The sequence below is a fragment of the Rhinolophus sinicus genome, linkage group LG11, assembly GCF_036562045.2.
Source record: "Rhinolophus sinicus isolate RSC01 linkage group LG11, ASM3656204v1, whole genome shotgun sequence".
Lineage (NCBI taxonomy): Eukaryota > Metazoa > Chordata > Mammalia > Chiroptera > Rhinolophidae > Rhinolophus > Rhinolophus sinicus.
Window position 1 is genome coordinate 12,194,484 of NC_133760.1, and position 24,159 is coordinate 12,218,642.

General features: G+C 45.7%; 1 protein-coding gene, 1 long non-coding RNA gene and 1 other non-coding gene across 5 annotated transcripts; 1 reads left to right on the forward strand and 2 right to left on the reverse strand.

The window, feature by feature from the left end:
- Positions 1–1,026: 1,026 nt before the first annotated feature.
- LOC141567760 (U6 spliceosomal RNA) lies at positions 1,027–1,129 on the reverse strand. Its single transcript, XR_012490590.1, has one exon. It is a non-coding gene; the product is annotated as a U6 spliceosomal RNA (small nuclear RNA).
- Positions 1,130–3,432: 2,303 nt separating this feature from the next.
- On the reverse strand, positions 3,433–20,125 carry ACP7 (acid phosphatase 7, tartrate resistant (putative)). Of its 3 annotated transcripts, none has more exons than XM_074314354.1 (13): positions 19,960–20,125; positions 18,279–18,499; positions 13,234–13,434; positions 12,768–12,950; positions 11,733–11,856; positions 11,444–11,506; positions 11,234–11,348; positions 11,035–11,142; positions 10,889–10,946; positions 10,733–10,800; positions 10,550–10,621; positions 7,177–7,314; positions 3,433–5,885 (listed from the first exon to the last, which is right to left on the reverse strand). In XM_074314354.1, the coding sequence occupies exons 2-13, from the start codon at positions 18,397–18,399 to the stop codon at positions 5,820–5,822; spliced, it is 1,317 nt and encodes a 438-aa protein (XP_074170455.1). In that variant the 5' UTR covers positions 18,400–18,499; positions 19,960–20,125; the 3' UTR covers positions 3,433–5,819. The 3 variants fall into 3 exon arrangements, with proteins under 3 accessions (XP_074170455.1, XP_019606869.2, XP_019606871.2); XM_019751310.2 differs by lacking the exon at positions 19,960–20,125 and adding an exon at positions 19,668–19,827; XM_019751312.2 differs by lacking the exon at positions 19,960–20,125 and adding an exon at positions 19,278–19,575.
- On the forward strand, positions 19,393–22,575 carry LOC141567453 (uncharacterized). Its single transcript, XR_012490092.1, has 3 exons — positions 19,393–19,576; positions 19,827–19,951; positions 20,424–22,575. It is a non-coding gene; the product is annotated as an uncharacterized LOC141567453 (long non-coding RNA).
- Positions 22,576–24,159: the final 1,584 nt, after the last annotated feature.

A 24,159-nucleotide genomic window follows, 5' to 3' on the forward strand; every position in this document is an offset into this window, starting at 1 on the left:
ATAAGGTGATGAGCAGAGCTCAAAATATGTCACAGAATACATCCATGAATCTACAAAAAGAATGTGAAGGCACAGGACCCAGCAATCCCACTCCTAGATATTTACTAAAGAGAAAGGAAAACATGCACACAAAGACTTGTACAGGAATGTTCATAGCAGTTGTTTTCATAATTGCCCCAAACTGGAAACAACCCCAAATGTCCATCTATTGGTGACCAGATAAACATATTGCAGTAGATCTATTCCTTGGAACAACTACCTAGAAATAAAAAGGAAGGAACTATTTATAAGCAGGACACATGGATGAATTACAAATGTATTAGGCTGGGTGAAAGCAGCCAATCCCAAAGGGCTGCATATTATCTGATTCCACTCACAGCATTCTGGAAAAGGTAAATCTGCAGTGACAGACAACAGATTGGTTATTGCCTGAGGCTGAGGGACAGAGAGAAGGATTAACTGCAAAGGGACAGGAGGGAAATTGGGGGGAATCCAGATGGAAATATTCTGAATCTTGATTGTAGTGGTGGTTTCATAGGAATACACATCTATCAAAACTCTTCAAATTGTACACTTTCAAAGGGTGAAGTTAATTGTACTAATTATAGTTTAATGAAGTTATATTTAAACATTTTTAAATGCAGTGGAATAAAGTGTGGACTTCAGTTAATAATGATATATCAATAGTGGTTCCTTAATTATAACAAATGTAAGGTTAACATTTTAATAATAGAGGAAACTGGGTGTGGGGTTTCTGGGAACTCTGTACTATCTTCGAAATTTTTCTGTAAATCTAAAACTGTTTCAAAAATAAAGTTTATGTTTAAAAAATGAAAAAAAAATACCACCAGCATAGAGGTGACATAATGCCCATGTTAATTTATGTGGGAAAGAAAAACAATTTACAAACCTGCCCATATCATATGACAGTATTTTCTTTCCTTTTTTTTTAAATTGATATATAACATTATATTAGTTTCAGGTGTACAACATAATGATTCGATATTTGTATATATTGCCAAATGAAAAAATATGGAATGTTTCACGAATTTATGTGTCATCCTCACTCAGAGACCATGCTAATCTTCTCTGTATCACTCCAATTTTAGTACATTGGCTGCCAAAGTGAGCACGATAGTATTTACATTTTTTTTAAATCAAAGGTTATAAGGAAAAATATTAAAACGTTCAAAGGTAGACGCTGTTAGGAATGGGACAGCGGGGAAATTTCTGGTTCTACATTATTTCTTTATTTTGCATCGTTTGAATTTGTTTGTTTGCTTTAATAATGAGTTGTGTTACTTTCTCCCCTGAAGAAAAATAAGGATATTATCATTTTTAAAATTTGCTAAAAAAAAAAAAAGCAGCTAAGATCTGGAGGGATGTCTTGGAAGGGAGGAAGGGGCTGGGAAGAGGGGACACTGCCTAGGGAGTGGGGACCCCATATAATAGGGACCCCCACAAGGAGCATCCTGTCTCCTTGTGCATATGTGCAGGCTCCAGAAAGGAACTTTTTGCCTCTCCTTGTCCTCTGGCCTCTGCTCCTGCTACTTTCTCCCTTGCTCACTCCTAGGGTTGCAATAAAAATGTAGCAAGTAAAAATACAGCATGGCCAATTGAATTTCAGGCAAACCCAAATCATTTTTTAGTATAAGTATATCCCATGCAATATTTGGGACATACCTATACTAAAAATGTATTGATTGTTGATCTGAAATTCAAATTTAACTGAGCATTCCATATTTGACCTGGCAATTCTACTTACTCCATACCAGCCACCTGGGCCTCGTGGCTGTTTCTCAAACACGCAGGCTCAATCCCGCCTCAGGACCTTTGCACTTGCTGGTGCCTCCGGTTGGATCACTTTTCTAGGTCTTTGCTTTGACCAACTCGCTATCTTTTGATTCAAACGTCACTTCAGAGAGGCCTTCCCTGGACAGTATGTCTAAAAGAACTTTACTATCCCGCATCAATTCCAGTGTGTTTTCTTCACAGTGTTGATCATGCCCTGCAATGACCGTGTGATAGTTTGTATGTTTTCAGGGTTTCTTTTCTACTTTCCCCAGTTGAATTTAAGCATCACAAGGGGCAAAATATCATCTGGGCCACCACAGTATTTCCAGCACTTGCATCATAGCAGGTGCATAGGCCTTTCATGGTTCTTAGTTACAATCAACAGAAACCATTTCTGGCTGCTCAGAACAATGAAGGACTTTAATAAATAAACATTCATTAATGAATGAAACCAGAGACCCGAAGTGTCCCCCTTTTTGTCTCTGCACAGATCCCCAGCCACCCCATGTGCTCTCCCTGGGGCCCTGCTGCCCCTTCTAGGAGCACTCGCCCCCATTCTGCTAGACAGATACCTGTGTAGCCTCCAAAAGCCTTGCTAAACTTTGCTTCCCAGAAGCCTCAGGGTCTCGGGTCCTGCAACCTGTCACTTCCTGTGCATGTCACATATCATAGGTGTGGCAACCAGCTATACGTGCCTGTCTCCTGCGTACCCAGCAGTGGGAGCCCCAAGGGTTGGGCCTTTATCTGATTCACCTAAATCACCGTCATCCTTACTATTTGTTACATGCTCCCTCAGTGCCAGGTACTGTGTTAAGCATTTACACCTGTATTTCTCCTTCCTCCCTTCATTCAACCAATGTTTGTTGAGCAACTACTATGTATCAGGTACTGGGCTGAAGGTATGAACAAAACCTGCAGAAACCCATGCACCCCAGGAGCTCACATTCTGATGGAGGAAATAAAGAATAAATAATTAAACATGTGTCTATATAGTAGGTCATGAAGCCTAAATGGCCTGAAGCAAAATCAGGGAAAGGAGATGGGAGGTGAGGGTGGGTGGGGAGCTGGGGGGTGGGATGCTGTTTAAAACAGGTGGGCAGGGAAGTTCTTGTCTTTCCATGAGATTTGAGCAGAGGCATGAAGGAGGTGGGGAGGGAGCCATGTCAGTACCTGGGGACAAGTCCCAGGCCGTGGAAACAGCCAGTGCAAACCTGGAGGGTAACATGATAGATCTGAGGCCAGTGTGGCTGGAAAAAAGAGGGCCAGGGTGACGATGGGAGATGAGGGCAGCTTGTGTAGGGTGGGCCACAAGGAGGACTCTGGTTACCCTCCACCCCCGCCCCAGTGAGATGGAGCCACGAGCAGGCTCAGGCCAGGGAGGGACATGATCTGATGCAGGTGTCCACAGGTCCCTTTGGCTGCATGTGGGGAACAGACTGTAGAGGCAGGAACAGGAGCAGGGGGCGACCAGGCAGGAGCTGAGAGATAAGGTGGACAGGACCAGGACGGGGGCCTTGTGGTGGGCAAAGGGACATATTCTAGATAGATTTCAAAGACAAAACCAGCAGAATCTACTAGCTAATTGAATGCGGGACATGAAAAAAGAGGAGTCAAGGTCAATACCTGGGCTTTCAACCTCATTTAATCCCAAGGTAACTCCACAAAGTATGATCACTCTTTGTTACAGATGAAGAAACAGAGCTTCAGAGAGGGCTGGTGACTCCGCATCCCACAGAAGTGGTAGAGCTGACATTTGAACCCGGTTTCTGTCTGACTTTTGCCACACTTTGCTCTCTGTGGACCCCATTGCCTGGGCGTGCTCAGTCTCACTCGGCCCAGACAGAACGGGCTAGGCCCACGTGGGTACTTGCTCGGTCTGGCTGCACCGTGCAGTGAATGGCTCCCCAGCCGGTGACTTCACAGGTTTGGGGCACCCCTCCGCTACATTCCCTCACTGCTTGTCACCCGTGTTGAGTATCTGTTTCTGTGCCTGCCTGCAAGCTCCCACAGGGTCTGACTGACACTGATTCATCGTCGTCCCCGGCATTGCCTGGAGCCTGGCATGTGATGGCCTTCATTAAGGCAACAAATATTTATTAAGCATCTATCTTGTGTTGGGCTGGGCTGGACCAAGCCCTGGACGACGCCCTTCTGGGCTGACAGTGCAGTGGTGGAGACAGACACACCCCCAGACAGTGATGGCCCAGGATGGGCAGGGCTGGAATGGGGCGGAGGGGCCAGGGTCCCAGCCCAGCCTGAGAAGGGGGTCTGGGAGGGGTTGGTGGAGGTGATAGACCCAGCAATGAACAAGACGGCCTTGGTCTCCACTCTCAGAGACACCCCCCTGCCCCCCGCCCCAGCCCATCAGAGCAGATTGACAACAAACAGTTAACAAATCAATGAGAGAACTGTAGAATGCTGAGCTAGAAATGAAGTAAACAGGACAGGACAGAGAGTGATTGCGGTTCTTTCATCTGGAGTTGTCAGGGAAGGCTGAGACCTGAGGCTGAGAAGGTGCCAGCCTGAGACGAGCTGGGGAGAGGGCACTCAGAGGACGAAGAGCCAATGCACAGGCCCTACAGTGAGAAATATCTTGGTATGCTCAAGAAACTGCCAGGAGCCGGTGTGCCTTGGGCGGGGAGGGTGGGAATCAGATGTGAGGAGGCTGATGCTAACGCTGCACAGCACGAGGGAAGAATAGATATGAGGTCAGCCTGCAGAACTGGAACTCGTGGGCTTCCCTGGGGGGAAGCCCTCAGCCTTTGCCTAGGACTCCTGGAGTCAGAGCATGTCTGTCATCACCTCAGAGCCCTCCTGTGGCTGTCTCACTCAGGATAAAGGACAAAGCCCTCCCATGGCACACAAGGCCCCCACTTAATCTGCCCCCATCACTGCCTTGCCTCCATCTCACCCTCACTATCTCTGTTCCAGCTGCACTGGCTTCTCCATTGAGCCTCTGACACGGCAGGCACATTTCTGTCTCAGGGCCTTTACACTGGCTGTTTTTCTGCCTGGAACACTGCCCACGTGGCTCCTCCCTCAGACTCCTTCAGGTCAAATGTCAGCCTCTCAGTGAGGCGTCCCTGACCATCCTTATAAAAAGTGCAACTGCCTTCCCTCCCCTCCATCCCCCTTTGCTGCTTTTTCTGAGCACTTATCACTAAACAGTGACACCCTGTTATACATTTTACTTATTTATTGTGTTCGTTGGCTGACATGCTGGATAGAATGTCAGCTCCACAAGGGGAGAGGTCTCCGTCCTCTTCATGGCTGTCTCCCCATTACTAAGAACAGAGCCTGGCACATTGTAAGTGCTCAATAAATAATGGTTGAATAAATGAAAGGAAGAGGAGAAACAGGAAAGAGGGACATGGGAGGAAAACAGCAGGTCTGCGAGCACCTAAGTCTCATCAGCTGCTCTAGCTGAGAGGCAGGAGTGTTAACACTTCCCTTCCAGGATTAGTCAGTGGAAGGTTGGGAAACTGAGGCACAAAGGGAGATCTGTTATCACTCTTCGGGCCATTGGCACATGGAAGGACGGCCAATGAGGAGAAAGTCACCAACGCCGCCTGCTGAAGGATTGTGTCATGAAAGCCATGACCACCATGCTGACTTGGGGCTGGCGATGCCTCTTGCCCCTGCAGGCAGTAGAGGGGTGCTCCAGTGGGCATCCCCAGCAGAAGTGCAGAGTCGATGGAGCCACAGCCATAAGCCTCTTTATTCCCGAGGCCCCATGGGTGCCGCCCCCCCAGTCATTGCTGTGCAGGAGGGCAGGGCTGTGCCACCCACCTGTGTCTATGTCTGTGTCTGTGTCCACACCTGCCCTCCAACACAGCCAACCGGGACCTCCACCTCTCCTGGAAGGGAGAGCTGCCCCAGTCCTCAAGCTGCATCCAGCTACATGGGGCCTCAGGAGAACAGAGGAGTCAAGGCCCGCCCTGACTTCCCAGGTAGGCCTGGGCAGTGACTGGTCACACCAGCCAAGGCAGCAAGGCCCAGGGTTCCTGATGAAAGCTGCCCCATCCCTAGAGGTACATCATCCGGTTGAGCAGAGGTCTCACCAACCAGACATCATCCACAATCTTCCCATCCTGCAAGGAACAAAAACGAGACAGTATAAGGGCTGAAGCCCAGACTCTGGAGCCAGGTGGCCTGGGTTGAAATCCCAGCTTTGCCCTGATGGGCTGTGTGACCTTGGGCAAGTTGCTAGAGCTCTCTGAGCCTCCGTTTTCCTCATCTGCAAAGTGGGGATGATACTAATAGTACCTACCTCATAGATGTTGTGGGGATTAAATGAGATATTTGGCAAAGGCTTATGGTAAGGACCGTGTAAGTGTTATTAGATCACAAATCCTGGAGTCAAACTTTGCTTTAATTCCACTGCAGCCACTCTATGTGGCCTTAAGCACATGACCCGACTCTGATCCTAACTTCCATGTTCTATAAACTGGGGAGAACGGAATGAGATTATACACACAAACACCTGCTCCTGGTGCATGAATGGTTTCAACAAATGGTAGTTATTTGTGATAAAAAGAACATGATCTTTGGGGTCAGATCTCATCTCTGCCACCCTCCAACTGCATGACCCTGGGAAAATGATTTCCCCTCTCTCAGCCTCACTTCTCTCATCTGTAAAATGGAAAGAAAATCCTCCCCATGGGGTTGTTGTGGTGATTAAAGTGCTACTAAATACAATGCATCTAGGGCCGGCCAGTAAGCTCAGTTGGTTAGAGAGGGGTGCTCTTAACAACAACGTGTCCGGTCCATTCCCAGATGGGCCACTGTGAGCTGCACCTTCCACAACTAGATTGAAACAACTACTTGACTTGGAGCTGGAAAAACACAACTAAAAAAAAAGAACAAGAAAAGGAAAAGCCCGGCATCTAGAATACAATAGGTGCTCAACAAATCATACTTATTACCATTATTTTAAAACTACAATGACAAAATAAACAAAGCTGAGTCATGATTACCTGGGTCCACCTAACCTAACCTTAAGCCACAAGGACCACACGCATGTTATTGGCTTCTCTCTACCCACCTCCCACCACCTATCTTTTTCTTTCACTACTTCATGTTAACAAGTTCCTATATAATGTATGGTGTTTTAGAAGCTTTTCTAAGCATTTTATATATCATAAGTCATTCAAACCTTTTATAATCATGTGAGGTAGAAACTATTAAATGTCTCCCTTTTACAGATGGGAAAACTGTGGCTCAAAGTTAAGTAAGTTGCTTGAGGTCATCCAGCTGGCAAGTAGCAGAGGCAGGATTTGAACCTGGATTTCTGGCCCTGGGGTTTATGTTTTTAACCACTTGGCCCCAGAGCACACTGAGCCTTAGCTACTCGGGTAGTTGACTCGGGCGTCGCTCACTGACCTGGTCGTCAGACACCTGCTGGATGTGGAGGTGGGTCCCATTGAGGATGTGTAGCCGTGTGTACCCATACTCCTTCACGCGCACGGCGCTCCAAGGGCGTGGGAAGAGGGTGAAGCGAGTCAGCTTCTCCTCACAACCCTACCAGAGAGAATCAGTCATTCAGACCCTGGGCCGGGACGGGTGGGGGATCCGCAGGGGAGCAGAAACAACCTGCCAGGCCGAGACCCTGCCACCCCCAAAGAAGACAAAATCGGTTAAGACTTGACTTCAATAATGCTCACAGCTGAGTGTTTTGACCCAGCCAGGCTTCCTGTGCCCAAGTCTTCTAGAAAGTACGTGGCTGTACAAGACTGTCCACTGCAGCATTTTCTGTAGAAGCCCTGAGCTGGAAGCCACCCAAATGTCCATCAGTGGGGGTCAGTTGAATATATTATAGCACAGCTGTCACAAAGCAGGGTGATACATAAAAATGGCCAAGATGGATCGTTAAAGGGAAAATGCAATTCACAGAGTAGAAGAAACTGGTGGGTCTCAACCCTCACTGCACCGTAGAGCCTCCAAGAAAGCTTTTTAAAAATCACCAATGGCTGGGGGAGACGGAGTACTCATCCTTACAGTAGAACGGCAAGTGACTAAGGGAGCTTGAAAAGTCACCGATTTGCAGCCATCATTGTAATAACTGACTGAAGCAAGAATCAATCATCAATGGATGGTGAAACTAGTGGTGAAAGTTTGAGGGATAACAAGGTTATTTGCATAGTCTCAAAGTATCTGTTCAGGAGACACTTGTTAATTATGAAGGGGAAAAGAGTAAGTATGGTGGAGAGGCCTGGCAGCCACCACCTTAACCAAGTGATGGAGGTGAACATCATCAGCAATGAGACAGATCCACACCACATTTACACAATGGGAAACTGAGGCTTACAGGGGTTAAAGAGATCCCAGGTGCCTCCTGGTAGGATGCCCTGAGAACACACTATTACTTTTGTGGATTCTTACCAAAAAGGCATAACATCCATCTAATCACGAGCAAACATCAGACAAACCCAAACTAATGGATATTCTACAAAATGACTTTGCTGTACTATTCAAAATTTTCAAGGTCATGAAACATGAAGAAAGAATGGGGAAATGTTTCCAATTAAAGGAAACTAAAGAGACAAGACCCCGAAATAGAGCATATGATCTTAGACTAGATCCTGAGCCACAGGAAAAAAAAATGCTTTGCTTTGATTTAAAGGACACAAGTGGGACAATCGGCTAAATGTGAATGAGATCTATAGATTAGATAATGATAGGATATTATCAGTGCTAACCACTTTAATTTGATTATTATTCTGCAGTGATAAGAGATAGGAGAATGTTCTTGTTTTTTAGGAAATACAGACAGGTGTATTTCTGCAACTTACTCCTCACTGGATCGAAATAATAAGAAAATGTATATACATATATTTATATAGACAGACAGACAGAGACGAAGAGATTAAAACAAGCGTGGCTAAATGTTCACATTTGGGAAATCCTGGTACAGGGGATATGGGAAGTCTTCGTAAGTCTGAAATCATTTCAAAATTTAAAATTAAAGGAAAAAACTAATCTGTGCTGATAAAATCAGAATAGTGATCACCTATGGGCCTGAAGAGCCAGCTGGTGCTGAAAACATTTATTTCTTGCTCCGGGATGTGACTACCCAGGGGTGTGCAATGCCGGGGTTCCACCCTCAGAGATTCTGGTGTTTGGCCTGGGGTAGAGCCCAGGCATTGGAGTTTTAAAACCTCCCCCAGGTAATTCTAACATGTACCAAGGTTGGGAACCTCTAGAGTATGAAGCACGGATCCAAGTTGTTTTTTAAGTGATTGATGCAGGGGCACCTGGTTAGTTCAGTTGGTTAGAGCGCTGTGCTCCTAACAAAAATGTTGCCAGTTTGTAAGCTGCGCCTTCCATAACTACATTGAAACAACTACTTGACTTGGAGCTGATGGGTCCAGGAAAAACACACTTAAAAAGAAAAAAGTGGATGATGCAGTAACATCTCTATCTAGATAATTATTCATTTGTACATGCACAGAACATTCTAAAATACTACCTCAGAGATAGAACAACTAAGAGTGGGAGTAAGAAGTGGTGTGGATGGTGGGGTTCACCTCGTGCCCTCTGTAGTGTTTGAATTTTTATCACAAGAAGTTCTTGCTAATTTATAAAAATCAGCTTAAAAAATAAGGCTTCTCTCCTTGCAGAAGTGACAATTTCCAAGGTGGGGGCAGGGAAAACACAAGATGATTCTGGAGCACCTTACAGTGCCAAAAAGTAAGGACATGCTCACAAAACAACGAGGTGCTCTAAGGAACAGGGCACCGACCTGAAGAGTTCCCAAAGGTCACAGCTGGAGCAACCTGAATAGCAACAGAAATAATAGTATTGGATCATAGCCCACAGAATAAAGTAAGTACCCACGAGTCAATAACTAACTAACCAAATAAATGGGGCAGAGGGGAGAGCTGTTCCTCACAGGAGGATTCTAATGAATAAATCTAGTTAGGAATGGGGAAAATAGAAGACACCAGTAGAACACCACACTATTACTCATTGCAGGAAGACTCACTGATTGAGTCAAAAACTAGTGGGTGAAAGTTTGAGGAGAAACAGGATATTTGCATGGTCTAAAAGGATCTCCCCCAAGATATTCATTCATTAAAAAGGGAGATATCATAACGTTCTGGTGGAGGAACCCAGCACACACCTCCTTAAACAGGTATTCAGAGAATCCAAGGATGAGACACATTGATGTCATGAATCCCTTGAAAGGACACAACTGCACTTCTGTGACCATCTTGCTTAAAATGCATAACCCAATTCTCAGCATGAGAAAATATCAGATAAACCCAATTCAACAGGCATTCTGCAAAACACTTGGCCAGGGGTCTGCAAATATGTGAAGGATGAAAGACAAGGAAAGACTGAGGAACTGTCACAGATTGGAGGAGACCAAGGAGACATGTTAACTAAATACATGTAGGATCCTGGACCAGAAAAAGGTCGTTAGTGACAAAGAGGGTGGAAGGTGAATAAAGCCTGCAGCTCAGTTACAATAATAATAATAAACCCTCTGTCCCTGGATCCAACCAGTAACCCAGGCAAGCCCCCAACCCCTGCCGCCTATTGAACTTTTGACTTGGTACAAGTATTTCACTGCCTGAGCCTCTGTCTTCACATCTGGACAATAGGCGCGTTACAAGGCGTACCTAAGCTCTACAGTCGAGTTAGTGATAGCGCCTGTGTGAAGCACGCAGCACCCAGGCTGGAGGTACAAATTCGACCCTCAATAAATAGCAAGAGGAGAGAAGCCAGCGGCACCCTTCCCCGCCCTGCTCACGGCAGATCCTGTGATGATGTGGACAGGGCCTCGAGGGTTGTTGTAGGGCATCTCTCGGCTGCCGTTAAATACCTGGAGAAGGGGACATGGGGAAGGGGGCGCATCACACCAGGCCATGGTGGAGGGTCTGACCAGGGTCCCATTGATACCAGCGCAGTGCCCTCACCCCTCCCTGAGCCTCACCTGGTAGTTGTAAATTGGCCACAGCCGTTCGTACGAGTGTTCGTGAGCCCAGAACTCCAGGTCAACCCCTGAGACAGAGCAAGTGTGGGGTCAGGACCCTGAATCCAGGAGAGATAGGATGGGACCTGGGGCTGGGGAGCCTCCCGGGTCACTCACCGTATTTGTAGAAAAGATTCTCCAATCCAAATAACTTGCCATAGAGGCCTTTGCGGACCTGGGCAGGAGGAGCAAGGAGGTGAGGGTGAGTCGGGGAGACCCCTGCCTGGCTGTCATCACCTTGCCCCCAGGGAGCGAGTCCTCACCTTGCTCTCATGCCATGTACAGTCATCCAAGTCAGCGTTGGAACAGTACATGGGCCGGTGACCCATGGTGATGATCCACGGCCGGGCTGCCCGGTTCTCATTGGCTTTCTAGAGAGAAGGGCCAAGAGTGAGAGGTTGGGGTCGGGGCAGGGAGGAGAGGCAGGTCCAAGAGGCGGAAAGGGACCTCTACCCAGGTTACCTGCAGGTCTCTCTCCAGCCAGTGAAACTGTCTCTCTACCAGGTGGCGGCCATAATGGAGGAAGAAATACACCTCAGTGGAGAAGGAGATGATGTGTGCAGGACCCAGATCCCAGCTGAGGGTCAAACGGCAGAGGTCAGAGATGGGGTCTCCTCTGCATCTCCCATCCTTCAGGGAAGGGAGGCCAGTCCCTCAGCCCCTCCAGGTTACCTGTACCACAGGCCTTCATTGTTCCCCGGCATGCTGAAGCGAGCCTTGTAGTTGGAGAAGTTGCTGGATAAAAGGAAATAAAAGGATAGGAGGAGGGTCTGGGTGTCCTGGCCCCAACCCATCTCCCCACCATCAGGTTGAGTCCGGCTCTCAACCCATCCCTCTTCTCCTTTCCTCTCACTACCACAAATGAGCGCTGGAGCATGAGGGACGCAGGTGAGACACTAAGAAGGACACAGCTGTTCGCCCCGGCAGGGCCCACGCCCACCCTGAAGCCCCTGGCCCTCACTAGCGCTCCTCGTGATTCCCAGGACACGTCATGTAGGGCAGGCTGGCAGCCACAGGTTCAATTTGCCGCATGAACTCGTCCCCGATGCGAGCGTTGTCCTGATCCATGTCATAGGCAAAGTCTCCTGGGGGGTGGGCGGTGGGGAGAGGACAGTGAGGACACAGACCCAGCTCTGCTTCTGCCACAATGGAGAGACCTGGTTGCTCAGGTGTGAGCTGGGCAACCTCTGGCCTCTGAGCCATCCCACTTCTCTGAAACCTACCTCACACCCACCCACGTGTGCACTTGGAAGTGTTTCCTGAACCTCTGGTCCCGGAGACCCCCACAGGACCACGCTGGTCTCCTGGGCTCTGATCACAGCAGCCACATCTCTGCCCACCATCGTGTCCTCCCCCATAAACACAACACAGACTGACATAGTCGGTACTGGTTTTGTTCCAGGCACAGTTCCAAGTGTTTTACATACTTGATCACCTGAATCTCAAAACACCCTCTGAGGTGGGTGTTATTAGTATCCCCATTTTAGGTGGAGGAACTGAGGCCCAGAGAAGTTACGTGCTCGCCCAAGGTCACAGAGGTAGTTAGTAGAGATCCAGGAATCAAACCCTGGGAGTCTGATTCCGGAGTCTATGGCTTTGAACCGTTTCAGCCCCAGTCTTCACCACTCATCTGGTTCCCGGTCCCCTCAAGTCACAACAGCAACGATAATAACTAACACGTATGGAGCACTTACAACATGCCAGGCCATATCAACTTATTTAGTCATCACAACAGTCCTGTGAATTCTAGACTCATCTTAGCTCTAATAATAATAAGACAGAGGAGAAAACCAATGCACACAGATCTAAGGGTTGAAGTTGGGATTTTAACCTGGGCAGTCTGGTAACCACAGACACCATCTCCATGGCCAGTCTCATCCCCCAGCCCTTCAGAACCACACTAGCCCCTGCCCCAATCCCCTCCGTAGTCCTGGGTTATCTCCCGCTCAAACCCCGACCCCCCATACCTCCAGGCGCACCCTTGCTGATGCCTCACCCACATGGAGAACAGCATCGTACATGCCCTGCTGGGTGTCCCTGCGCAGCCGAGGTAGGGCCTTCGGGTTGTCAGTCCCCATGTCCCCAAATACAGCCAGGCGGGGGCTCCAGTGGGGCCCATCATTTAGGGCCCTGAAGCGGAAACGACGGCTCCAGCCCTGAGAACTGCCACAGCGGTAAACTGAGGGAAAGGTCACAGTCAGGGGGCGACCCCCAGGTTGTCTCTTCCACCCCATCCCCCATCTTCAATGGGTGGGGGGAGGAGGTAGGGGGTTAAATGGGTCTGACCCATGCCCCCTCTGTCTACCTCACCCCAGGTCCCCAGTGCCTTCCATATTCATCCTGGGGTCTCAGACAATAGGCTTGCAAATAAACAAATACCACCTGCCAGTGGTAGCTTCTAGCCTATATCTCACTCCTCTTCCCATTCCCCTCACAACACCTGAACCCAGGACCCCTCTCACCATACTGGATCCCTGGCAGCAGCCCTCGCAGTGTGACTCGGTGTATATAGAGCTTCCGCCGGAGATGGCCCCCATCCACAAAGAGGCTGGCCGTGCCCTTGGCCCGGAGGGGCAGAGGCCCAGTTAACTGAACGCCGAACTGCACTTCAGAGAGTGTTGGGACCCATGTGGTCCAGGTTACAGTCATAGAGCCTGGCTCACCTGGGCAGGAAAGAACAGAAGGCACCTGGGCAGTGAGGCCTGGGCAGGGCAGGGGATGATGGGCAGAGAGAGGGAGGGGCAATAATTAACAGCTCTTGGACAGTCAGTAGTTAAGGACACAGGTTGTGGAGCTTCCTAAATTCAATCCCAGCTCTGCCATTTCCAAGCTGTATTTTCCTTGGGCAAGTTACTACCTCTCTGAGACTCACTTTCCTTATCTGTAAAATGGAATAATAATAGTATCTACTCTGTAGGGTTGCTATGAGGTTTAGATGAATAAATATAAGTAAAGCACTTGAAACAGTACCTAGTACAGTTAGGGTTATATGACTGAATGGATAATTATTATTAATATCATATTTACATTTGCAGGCCTTGTGACAAACATGTTACATATATGATATTATTTAGGAGTTATAAACTCAGATCTTTAGAGGACAGCTAGGTAATATAAACGGAGACAAGGGCCAGATGGAAGGAGGAAGGCAGTAGGGAGTGATGGGGTGTGTGGCAAACTATAGAGCCTGGCTGGTCTAAAAAGGGCAGCCATTGCACAGCTCTGGTGATAGCTGCCATGCAAGAAGCAGGCCCAATGCCACTAAATTTGTCATCTTCTAGAGTAAATCTTTGTGTGGTGGTTTTTCTGTCCCAAGGGCATAGATATATAAATGCAGACTTTTAAATGATTGCTCCAACTTCTTTAAAATTAGCAACCAAATTAAGCTTTTAAAAATACCACGAGTTACAGTGCGATGTTAAGAGCAGGTTCTTCCTCCAGCAACATGAAAATGCACGTGCACAAGGTTTCTCTTTGCGGCACCGTGTGTAATCGCAAAATATCAGAAGCAACGTGAACACCCAGAGATAGGAGAGTGACTGAATAGACTCTATAACATTCGTACAGTGGAGCACTATGCAGCTGTCAAAAAGAAAGAGGACAAGCTCTGGGAACTGATGTGGAATGATGTCCAGGACATACAGTTACAATTTTAAAAGCAAAGTACCTATAGTCAGCTACTCTTCATGGAAGAGGAGGTAAGAAAATACACAGGGATCTGCTCATCTGTACAAAAGAAATACAGGGAGGATATACCAGAAAGTAAAGAGATGGATTCCTTACATAGGGTGAACGGGAAAAGAAGGGGGAATGGGATAGTAGGACTGAGGAGAGTGGATGCCTCTCTGAGTCTATCTTTTTTGTATAATTCTGATTCCTAGAACTATAGTAATGTTTCATATTTCCTTCATATACCCCCCAAATAAACTAACAATTAAAACTACTCAGCGGCAGCCGGTTGGCTCAGTTGGTTAGAGCACAGTGCTCATAACACCAGGGTCACCGGTTCGATTCCCCCATGGGCCAGTGAGCTGCACCCTCGCTAACTAGAGTGAAAACAATGGCTTGACTTGGAGCTGATGGGTCCTGAAAAAACACACTGTTCCCCAGTAAAAAAATAAATAAATAAAAATAAAAAAACAAACTACGCAGGATGTGAGGAGAAGCCAATACGGAATATAAATACTAATAAATGGACATAACTATACTAAAACATGAATAAAGTAACTACTAAAGGGTTGGGGAAGAAAAATACCATGAGAAATAGGTCTTGGCTGGCCACTGTGAAATGACAGAGAAAAAGGACTACAAATAAGGGCCATCACCCAGTAAGTGCTCCCACAGGGACATGGGCAAACAATGCTGAAACTGCTTTATGCCTAAACTAGCACTGAACAAAGAAATGTCTTGTAGATAGTGGGAGCTAGGGTTTTCAGTGTTGGAGAAAGAAGTTACAAGGAAAGAAGAAGGAGAAAATAAACCCTTGCTGTTGGACTGAAATCAGAGGTATGAGTATGAGCTCATGGTATTTAATAAATATACAGATAGATCCAGAAATATATAATCGATACAGCTAGCTATAGATGTGTGCATATATGCATATCAACATATAGCTGTGGTGCGCAGGTCTGCTTATGAGAGGACCTAAAAGCAGTGATACTTTAGTAGCAATGAGCACACCCAGTGCTCAGATCTTGGTTTCCAGATACCCATTCTCCAATGAAAGGAACCAAGGCTCCTTGGAGAAGTGGTTGATTCCAGAGATGAGGCAGGAAATATACAGGATGAGCCTGGAATGATTTGTGAGGCCAGAAAGTAAGCAAATGCTCAAAAAATGATGGCAGGTTGTTAAACGAACCCAGAAGCCAATCTGAAGGAATGCCAAAAGACCAAATCGGGGACAATTTGAGACACAAAATAAATAACGATAGTACTGGATTTTAATCCACAGAATAAAGTGAACACCCATGAGTCCATACAGATATAAATAAATAATTGAATAAATAAATAAATGGAGGGGGGAAGGAACAGCCTTTCCTTACAGTAAAATTTCAATTAGATCGAGAGAGGAAATTAGAAGTTTACAAAATCACAATTAGGCAAACACCACGTTAATAATTGTTGCAGACAAGATTCACCAATGGATGCTAAACTCAGTGGGTGAAAGTTTCAGGAGAAACATGATTTTTGTAGTCTTGAGAATCTCTCCAAAGATATTTATTAACAACAAAGGAAAGGATAAAAACTTTAGTCTGGAGAAACCCAGTAGGCACCTCTTGAACCAAGCAATGAGAGTTACCATCACCAGTAACAGCCATAAGCCACGCCAGCATCATGAACGCTCTGATCCCAGGCCCTAAGAAGACCACACTATCACATGTCTTTTGGTCTTGCTAGGAAAACACCTAACTTAGTTCTGATCATGACAAAATACCAGACAAACCCAAAATGAGGGCTATCCTTCACATTAACTGCTCACTCCTCCAAACTGTCAAAATCATGAAAAGTAAGGAAAGCAGAAGAAACTGGCAGATTGGAGGAGATTGAGGAGGCACAACAACTAAATACTAAATAACTAAATGGAAAAACTAGTGAAATTCAAACAAGATCTGTAGTTTAGTTAGTAGTGTTGGACCAATGTAGCCGGTTTTAATAATTGTACCATGGTTAGGTAAGATGTTAACATTAGGAGAGACTGGGTGAAGGAGGTATAGAAACTCTGTAATATTTTTACTAACTTTCTGTTAAATCTAAAATTAGCACAAAACATACAGTTTTAAAATAAATACTGTGGGCTCTTGAGTTGCCTGTGTTCAAATTCCAGACTGTGTGACCTGTGGTCAGACGTTTCATCTAATGAGCCTCAGTTTACTCTTTTGTAAAATGGGAGTACATAAATCTTAAGGTCCAATATGAGGTTAATTGAGTTATCCATCTTAAGCATTCAGTCAAAAAGTATATTTGCCACTATTATTGTGTAAGCCAAAGGACAGCTGTGATCTCAGTGGATTTTCACAGCAGCCACGCGAGATGGATTTTATTGCTGTTCCATTTTACAGAGACCTCCAGGCAAAGTGCTTTGTCAAAGTGCCAGCAAATGCCAAAGCCAGTTCATTCACATGGTTTCAGAGTCCACATTGCAACTAACTTTTAAGAAACTGTCTTCTTTAAAAATGTCAAGGACACAAAAAACAAGGAAAAATTGAGGAACTGTCACAGATAGGAGGAACTAGATACATGGCAGCTGGATGCAATGTGTGATCCTGGATTAAAATAAAGACAGACAGTGGAAAAATTGGTGAAACCCAAAAAAATAAAAAATCCGTAGTTCAGTTAGTAATACGATACTAATGTCAATGTCTTAGCTTTGTCAATGGTACCGTGGATACGTAAGAGATGACCATTAGGGGAAGCTGGGTGAAGGGTGTACAGGAACTCTGTACTCTCTCTGCAACTCCTCTATAAGTCTAAAACTATTTCAAAATAGAAAGCTAAAATAATTAGAAAGGAAGGGAGGGAGGAGGGAGGGAAAAAGGGAGGAAGGAAGAAAAGGAAGAAAGTGTTGAGTTTTGGTGCAGTATCAAAAAAGAATAACCTTTTAAAATCCTCCGTTTAATCACATGTCTGTGTGAGACCAAATTTTCTTCATATACGTTATTCAAAATAGCACATTGAAACAGACTGAAGCAGAAGCAGATGTGAGGAGACTCTGGCTGTCTCCAGACATTCAAGAGACTTAAAAAGATGTAAATAACATCACTCTTCTCACTAGATTACTTTGTATAGTTATTTTTCGTGAAAAAAATATCATTTACCTTAATACAGAATGCATTTATTATCATTCATTTTAAATAACAATAAGTATTTCTAAAGCTTCAGTTTTGATTTCTAGTATGGCCAATATTACGGGTATAACTCACATAAACCATAGCTCTTTGAGGTTCTCAATAATTTTTAGCTATGCAAAGAAAGGGGTCCTGAGACAAACACATGTGAAAATCACTGCTATGCACTAAGCTCCATTTTTGCCACTTCACAGGTAATATCTCATTTACTCCTCACTATGAGGTCCCACTAATATTATCCCATTGTCCAGATAAGGAGGCTGAGGCCAAAAAGGTTAAGTCACTTGCCCAAGGTTACATAGCAGGTAAGCTGGGATTCAAACCCAGGGAGTCTGGGTGCAGAATGCCCAAAGACCAAGGTCTTACCACCCCAGCGCACAACCTTGATCTTGATCAAGGATCAGGAGGCAGCCTTGTGGGGACACAATGAACAGTGACACAATGAGCAAGGACAGCAGCAGCCTCCTTTGGAGAACACCAGAATCATTGTCCAGCCAGACGCACCACTGCTGCTAGTCCCCATTTAACAGAAGCGGACAACTGAGGCTCAGGAAGAGCAAGTGACAAGCTTAGGGTCCCACAGCAATCAGTGTGGGATTCTGAAAGTCTCAAACCTCTGGGCCACACTGAGAAATGTCCTCAGAGAGGTCACAGACACTTACCTGGGTAGGACAGGTGGATTTGCTCGGGTTTAGCACTGGGATCCTTGGGGACCCCCTGGACTCCCAGGGAGAAAAATAGGAGCAGACAGCAGCAGGACCAGCAGGGATGAAGGAGGCACATGGTAGAGGGGTGGGAGGGTGGAGAACAAACCGTGGTAGGGCAGTGTCTCTGGGAGAGAGGCAGGATAGTAGGGAGGATTTCGAGGATGCTTATCCAGGTGCTGGAGAGCAAGCAAAAAATAACGATCACTACTGAGCAGCCAACCCTCCCAGCCTTACTGAGCATTACTGCGTGCGAAGCACTTTGCATAGATTAACTCAGGGGAGCCTCACAACATTCCTCCGGGTGGTGGCCACTGTGATCAGCAGCCCCATATCAGAGGAGGGAAATGAGCAATCGCGTGATGCTGTTGCATAGCTCAAATGTGATGGCGTTTGGAACCCAGGAGTGCTGGCTCCAGAACCCTCACTCTTAACTGCAGTTCACTCTCAGCGCAAGAGGTTTGAGAGGGGGGTGGGGGCTCCTGTAGGAAGTTGCCTTTGGCAACCCCACTCCCAGCATTCCATCCTGCTTTTAACCCCCGTTTTTTCTACTTGATTCTCCTAGATCCCTAGCATTCCAACCTGCCCTCAGGGACCTCATCACTTCACTCCATCCTCCAGCCTTCTGTTTTGGTCTTAGTGACCTCAGTCCTCCACTCCATCCCCAGGTCCCCCAGAATTCCATCCTACCTGGAGCGGCCCCACCCTCTCTGCTTGCTCCCCAGTATCCCATCCTGCCTGCCTTTGTGACCCTCAGTCCCCCCAGCCCACCGCCTGCCACCTCCACCTGCTTCCCCAGCCCTGCACCTGTATACCCATCCCCCTTCTCCCCAGCCCTTCCCCGCCAGCTCGGGTTCGGTCTCCAGTTCCCTGAACTGCCGGGGCAGAGCCGGGAGGGGCCATTAGCCTGGAGGCCCGAGCTGGGGCGGGGGGGCGCCTTCCCGGTCCCCGGCTCACCCTCCGGGGCGCCACCTGCCCGCACGCGCGTCTCCAGCCAATAGTGCAGCTGCGGTATTTATGAGTTTGCAGGCACCGAGGCATCCCGCCGCCCACAGCCGTTCCAGCCCCGGAAGAGCCTGCCTTCTCGAAGTGACAGGATCCGCAGACAGCCGGGCCCCGGGTCCCACAGGTCGGGCCGGTCCTGGGCGCCCTACGCCCACTCGCCCACCTCCCCCCCACCCCGAGGGCGGGGCGTGAGAAGGGGGACCCAAGAAGGTTTGGTACGCCGCCACCGCCACCTCCAAGCTGGCCATCAGGTGAGTGCCGGGACAGGTAAGGCTGCTCTCGTCCCCCAGGCGCCCCACCCCGCGGCTGCGAAACCCTCAGGGTACGGACACCGATCCCCACCTCTGGTCCTGCGGCATCCCGCGGTACCCAGGTGTGCTGGCACCAGCGCCTGTGACCCGGGGGAATCCCCCTTCCCCTCTGGTCGCGCCGGCTTCATCTTCCTCTTAATTCCTTCCGCCTTCCTCCCTCTCCAAGCTAAGCCCACTGATTCCTCCCCAGGACCCCGAGCACGCTGGAAACACAAAATCAAAATCCTGGAATGAGCGCTGCTTGCGAGCTGTGCGTCTGAGGAGGATTACTCGCTGGGCCTCGGATTCTTTACCTGTAAAACGAAGACGATAATGGTACGTACCTTATGGGCTGTAGTGAGGATCAAACCAGTTGACACATGAAATTAAATGCTGAGAATACGGCCTGGCCCAGAGTAAGGGCGGGATAAGAAACAGCTGTTATTTTTATTATTATTAATGCTTGAACTCCAGAAATTGCCCTGGGGCCTAAGAGGGAGCAAGTGAATATTTATAAACCTTTGTGAGCTGTTGGAAAGGACTGTGAGCAGCTACCCATAAAGCATGCTTAGGGGTGTTCCTGGAGCAGCAGGAAAAGTCTGAATTACAGATATACAAATATTTTTAAAACAAATATGTGAAACAGTAATATATGTGCCTCTTTCTTAATGTATTAAATTCCAAGATCTAATGGCAGGTTCTCAAATCATGGTAATTTAGAAATTTTGATGAGTGTGTAGATGTTTGAGAGTCCTGCAATGACTGTAAAGGGATTTGACAACATCTGTGATTTCTTCTCATCACAAAGCCAAAGTTTACCAAGAGTCCTGGGGTCTGTTCCTCACACCTCCTACGCCCCAACCTCCTTCCCTCCCACTTCCCCATCCCATGACAGAATGACGTGCAAAATTTCAATTACCTCAACAGTTCTTCAACTTTTTACCTTCTTAAAAATTATTGAGGACCCCAAAGAGCTTTTGTATATGTGGGTTCTATTAATATTGACCACGTAAGAAAATAAAACTGAACTATGTTATACACCTGAAAGTAATGTAACACTGTATGTCACTATAATTTACAGTAAGTTTCAAAATAAAAAAAAATAAAACTGAGAGTTTTTAAAACACAAGAATACAAGTGTATGCATTCCATTAGCCAACAGAGTGTTGATGTCGTCACAGGTCAGGTAACCTTTGGAGAGTGAAAAGGATAAACATATCTTAGTATTATTATAAAACAGTTTTGATCGCATTAACCCCTGAAAAAGGTCTTGGGGTTCCCATACCACACTTTGAGGGCTGCAAGGTTAAAGGATAGTAAAAGCAAAGAGGTCATTGTTTTTCCCATCCAAGTTCATGCAGTCCCTGAATTCCATCTGCCAACTCAGGTTAAGAGGCCCCACTGGTCCCCGATGTGGTGGATGAAGGCTCATAGCTCACTTACGGCCCCTCCCCTACTCTCAGGACAGCCATAGAACTATTTCTAGTTTCTCTTTTTAGATACCTTTGTGTTTTGAGAAATATACTTCCACTTCCCGATTTCTTAGTCCATTCCTTAGAGAGAAGATTCTTGCGGTGGTGAACAGATTATGTACGCTGGGAACAGATGGCCTGTGTTTAGATCTAGATTCAGCATACCTCACAATACCTCAGTTTCCCCATCTGTTAAGTGCAGATAATAATAGTAACTACCTTTGTTGTGATGATTAAATAAGGCACAGAGCAAATACCACACACATTCCTTCCCATTATTTATTGTACCTAAGATATCTAGTCTGTCCAGTTTGTAAAAAAAGCTATAGTGAAACTACTTTTCTAAGTCATTTTTACATTATTTAAACCTTTTTTATTGTGAAATATCACATACATACAGACAAGTACCGGAAACATAAATGTTTCACTTAATGAATTATGAAAAAGGAACCCACTTGTGTCACCACTACCCAGGTGAAGAAACAAATCTTACTAGCTTTCCACCAGTTACCTCCTGCTTCCTGACTTTTATCTGATTTAGGTTTAAGGATGCCTCCCCAAATACAGGAGTTTCAGTTTGCCTATTTTCCACATGATGTAAGTATTCCACTGTGGGAATACACCACAATTTATTTATATACCAATGTAAATTTGTATACATTTTTTATGTAAATTTCTACTGTCGATGGAAATTTGAGTTGTTTCTATTTTTTGGCTCTTGCAAATAATATTGCTTTTAACATTCTAGTACGTATTTTCTAGTACACTCACAATGTTAATGTGAACATATATACATGTTACCATTTCTCATGGGTATGAAGCCAGGAGTAGAATGGCTGGGTCATAGGGTATATACGGTATATACATATATTTATGTTTAGTAGATACTACCAAAGAGTTTTCCAAAGTAGTTGTAATAATTTCTTCTCCTCCCTCCAGCTATGTTGAGGCATTTCCATTGCTCCACATCCTCGCCAACACTTAGCCATGTCAGGTGTTTTATTTTAAGCCATTCTGGTGGACGTGTAGTGATAGCTCATAGTTGTTTTAATTTGCATTTCCCTGATGAGTAATTTCATTTGCATGTTGGCCTTTCGGATATCCTTTTTCATGATGTGCTTGTTCAAGTATCTTGCCCAATTTTCTATTGGTTTGTCTATTTTTTAAGTGGATTTGTTCTTCATTTAGTACACCAGCCATTTGCTAGTTGCATGTACTGTAAACATTGACCCTCCAGCTTTCTCTTTCACTGTCTTATGGTGTTTTTAATGCACAGAAGGTCTTTAGCATAGTCTAATTTCTCAATCTTTTTTTATGGATAGTTACTTTTACATCCTATTTAAGAAATATTTCCGTACCTCCAAAACATGCTGATATTCTCTTATGTTATTTTCCAAAAGTGTTAAATCATTTTGCATTACATTTAAGTTGGCAGTCTATCTGGAACTGATTTTTCTGTATGGTATGAGGTAGGGTTTAAAATGTTATCAATGTAATACACATGGCTAATAAAATAAAGATAAATGAGTCTACTTTCTTAAGGAAACTTGTTTTTTTAAAAGTATTTTTCCATTATGAAAATAATAATATCTTATTACTGAAAAATAAGAAAATAAAAAGAGCCAAAGAGATTTAATGGTTTGGAGAACTGACAAGTCTGGATCTGAATCCTGGTTCTACCACTACTTTTCTGGGTAACCTTAAGTGAGTCCTGCCCTTCTCTTAGCCTCAATATTCTAATCTCTAAAGTGGGTATAGCAGTGCCAACCTCACACCTGCTTGGAAAGATACAGCATGTAAAGCCTGTAATACAGGATGGGGCACAAAGAAATAGCTCAATTAGTAGTAGCTGTATTATTAAGAAAGGATTTCGTTTAATCACTCAGTGTCCATTTACCTCTAAGTTATCTCTGTAACAGTGGGTGCCCCATTTGGAGCATTTTTTTGCTTAGATGCAGGATCTGGATTGAATATACCATCATCCAATGTGATTTTTATTGGACTCTTCCAAACATTCTTCTACACTGACTGCATGATATTCCATTGTGTGGCATACTTGGTAAAAGCCAGGACTTTGGAGTCAGGTGGTAGCTATAAGTCCTTTACCTCTCTGTGCCTCAACTTCCTCATCTGTAAAATGGGGATAATATACCATAATGCATACTTGATATGTTTTAGAGTTGTTATGAGAATGAGATGAGGGGATGGATGTAATAAACTAAGAACAGTGCTAAAAATAGTGCTTAGTGTAAAATGAGTCCTCAAAAATCTTAATAAAAATATTTTAGGATTTTGAAATTCATCATAAAAAATAAAATGGGCTGATGGACGAATAGAGGAATCAACAGATATGCGGATAAAGAACAGTAAAATGTTAATGGCAGAATATAGGTGGTGGTATATATGTGTGCTCCTTGTGAAATTCTTTCAATTTTCCTGCATGTTTGAAAAATTTCATAATAAAATGTTGGGAAAGATACTTGAGGAGACCCATGCAGCTGGTCACGCTGAAAACAGAGCAGCTACTGATTCCTGAGCACTTGCTGTGTGCCAGGCACCGTGGATGTGAAATGGTTCATCTAATGGCCCTGACAATTTCTAATGCAGTCTTTTCAAAGCCCATTTTACAGATGAGGAAACTAAGGCTCAGCAAGGCTTAGCACCTCACTGTGTGGCCTTCGGGTCTCTGATTCTGTAGGGGGTAAAGGAGGAATATAGGAGCCAGGGGATGTGAGTGGGGGAGGGACAGCTCCCTTCCAGGAGGGTGACATACACCTCAGGGACAGCAACCTGGGCCAACAGGTCTTGGGATCTTTCCTAGAGAATGATCCTCATTATCACAGCTGCCTTGTAGGGAGCGCTCCCTGTGTGCCCAACCACATTCTGAGTGTTTTGCAGAATGATCCCATTGATATTGCACCCTAGTTATTAACCCCATTTTATAGATGAGGAAACTGAGGCCAAGAGAGATTGAACAACTTACCTAAAATCACACAGCTGGAATGTAGCTAAGCTGGGATGAGAACCCTGGTGTGTCTGATTTGAAAGCCTGGGACATGAACACTTTTAGGA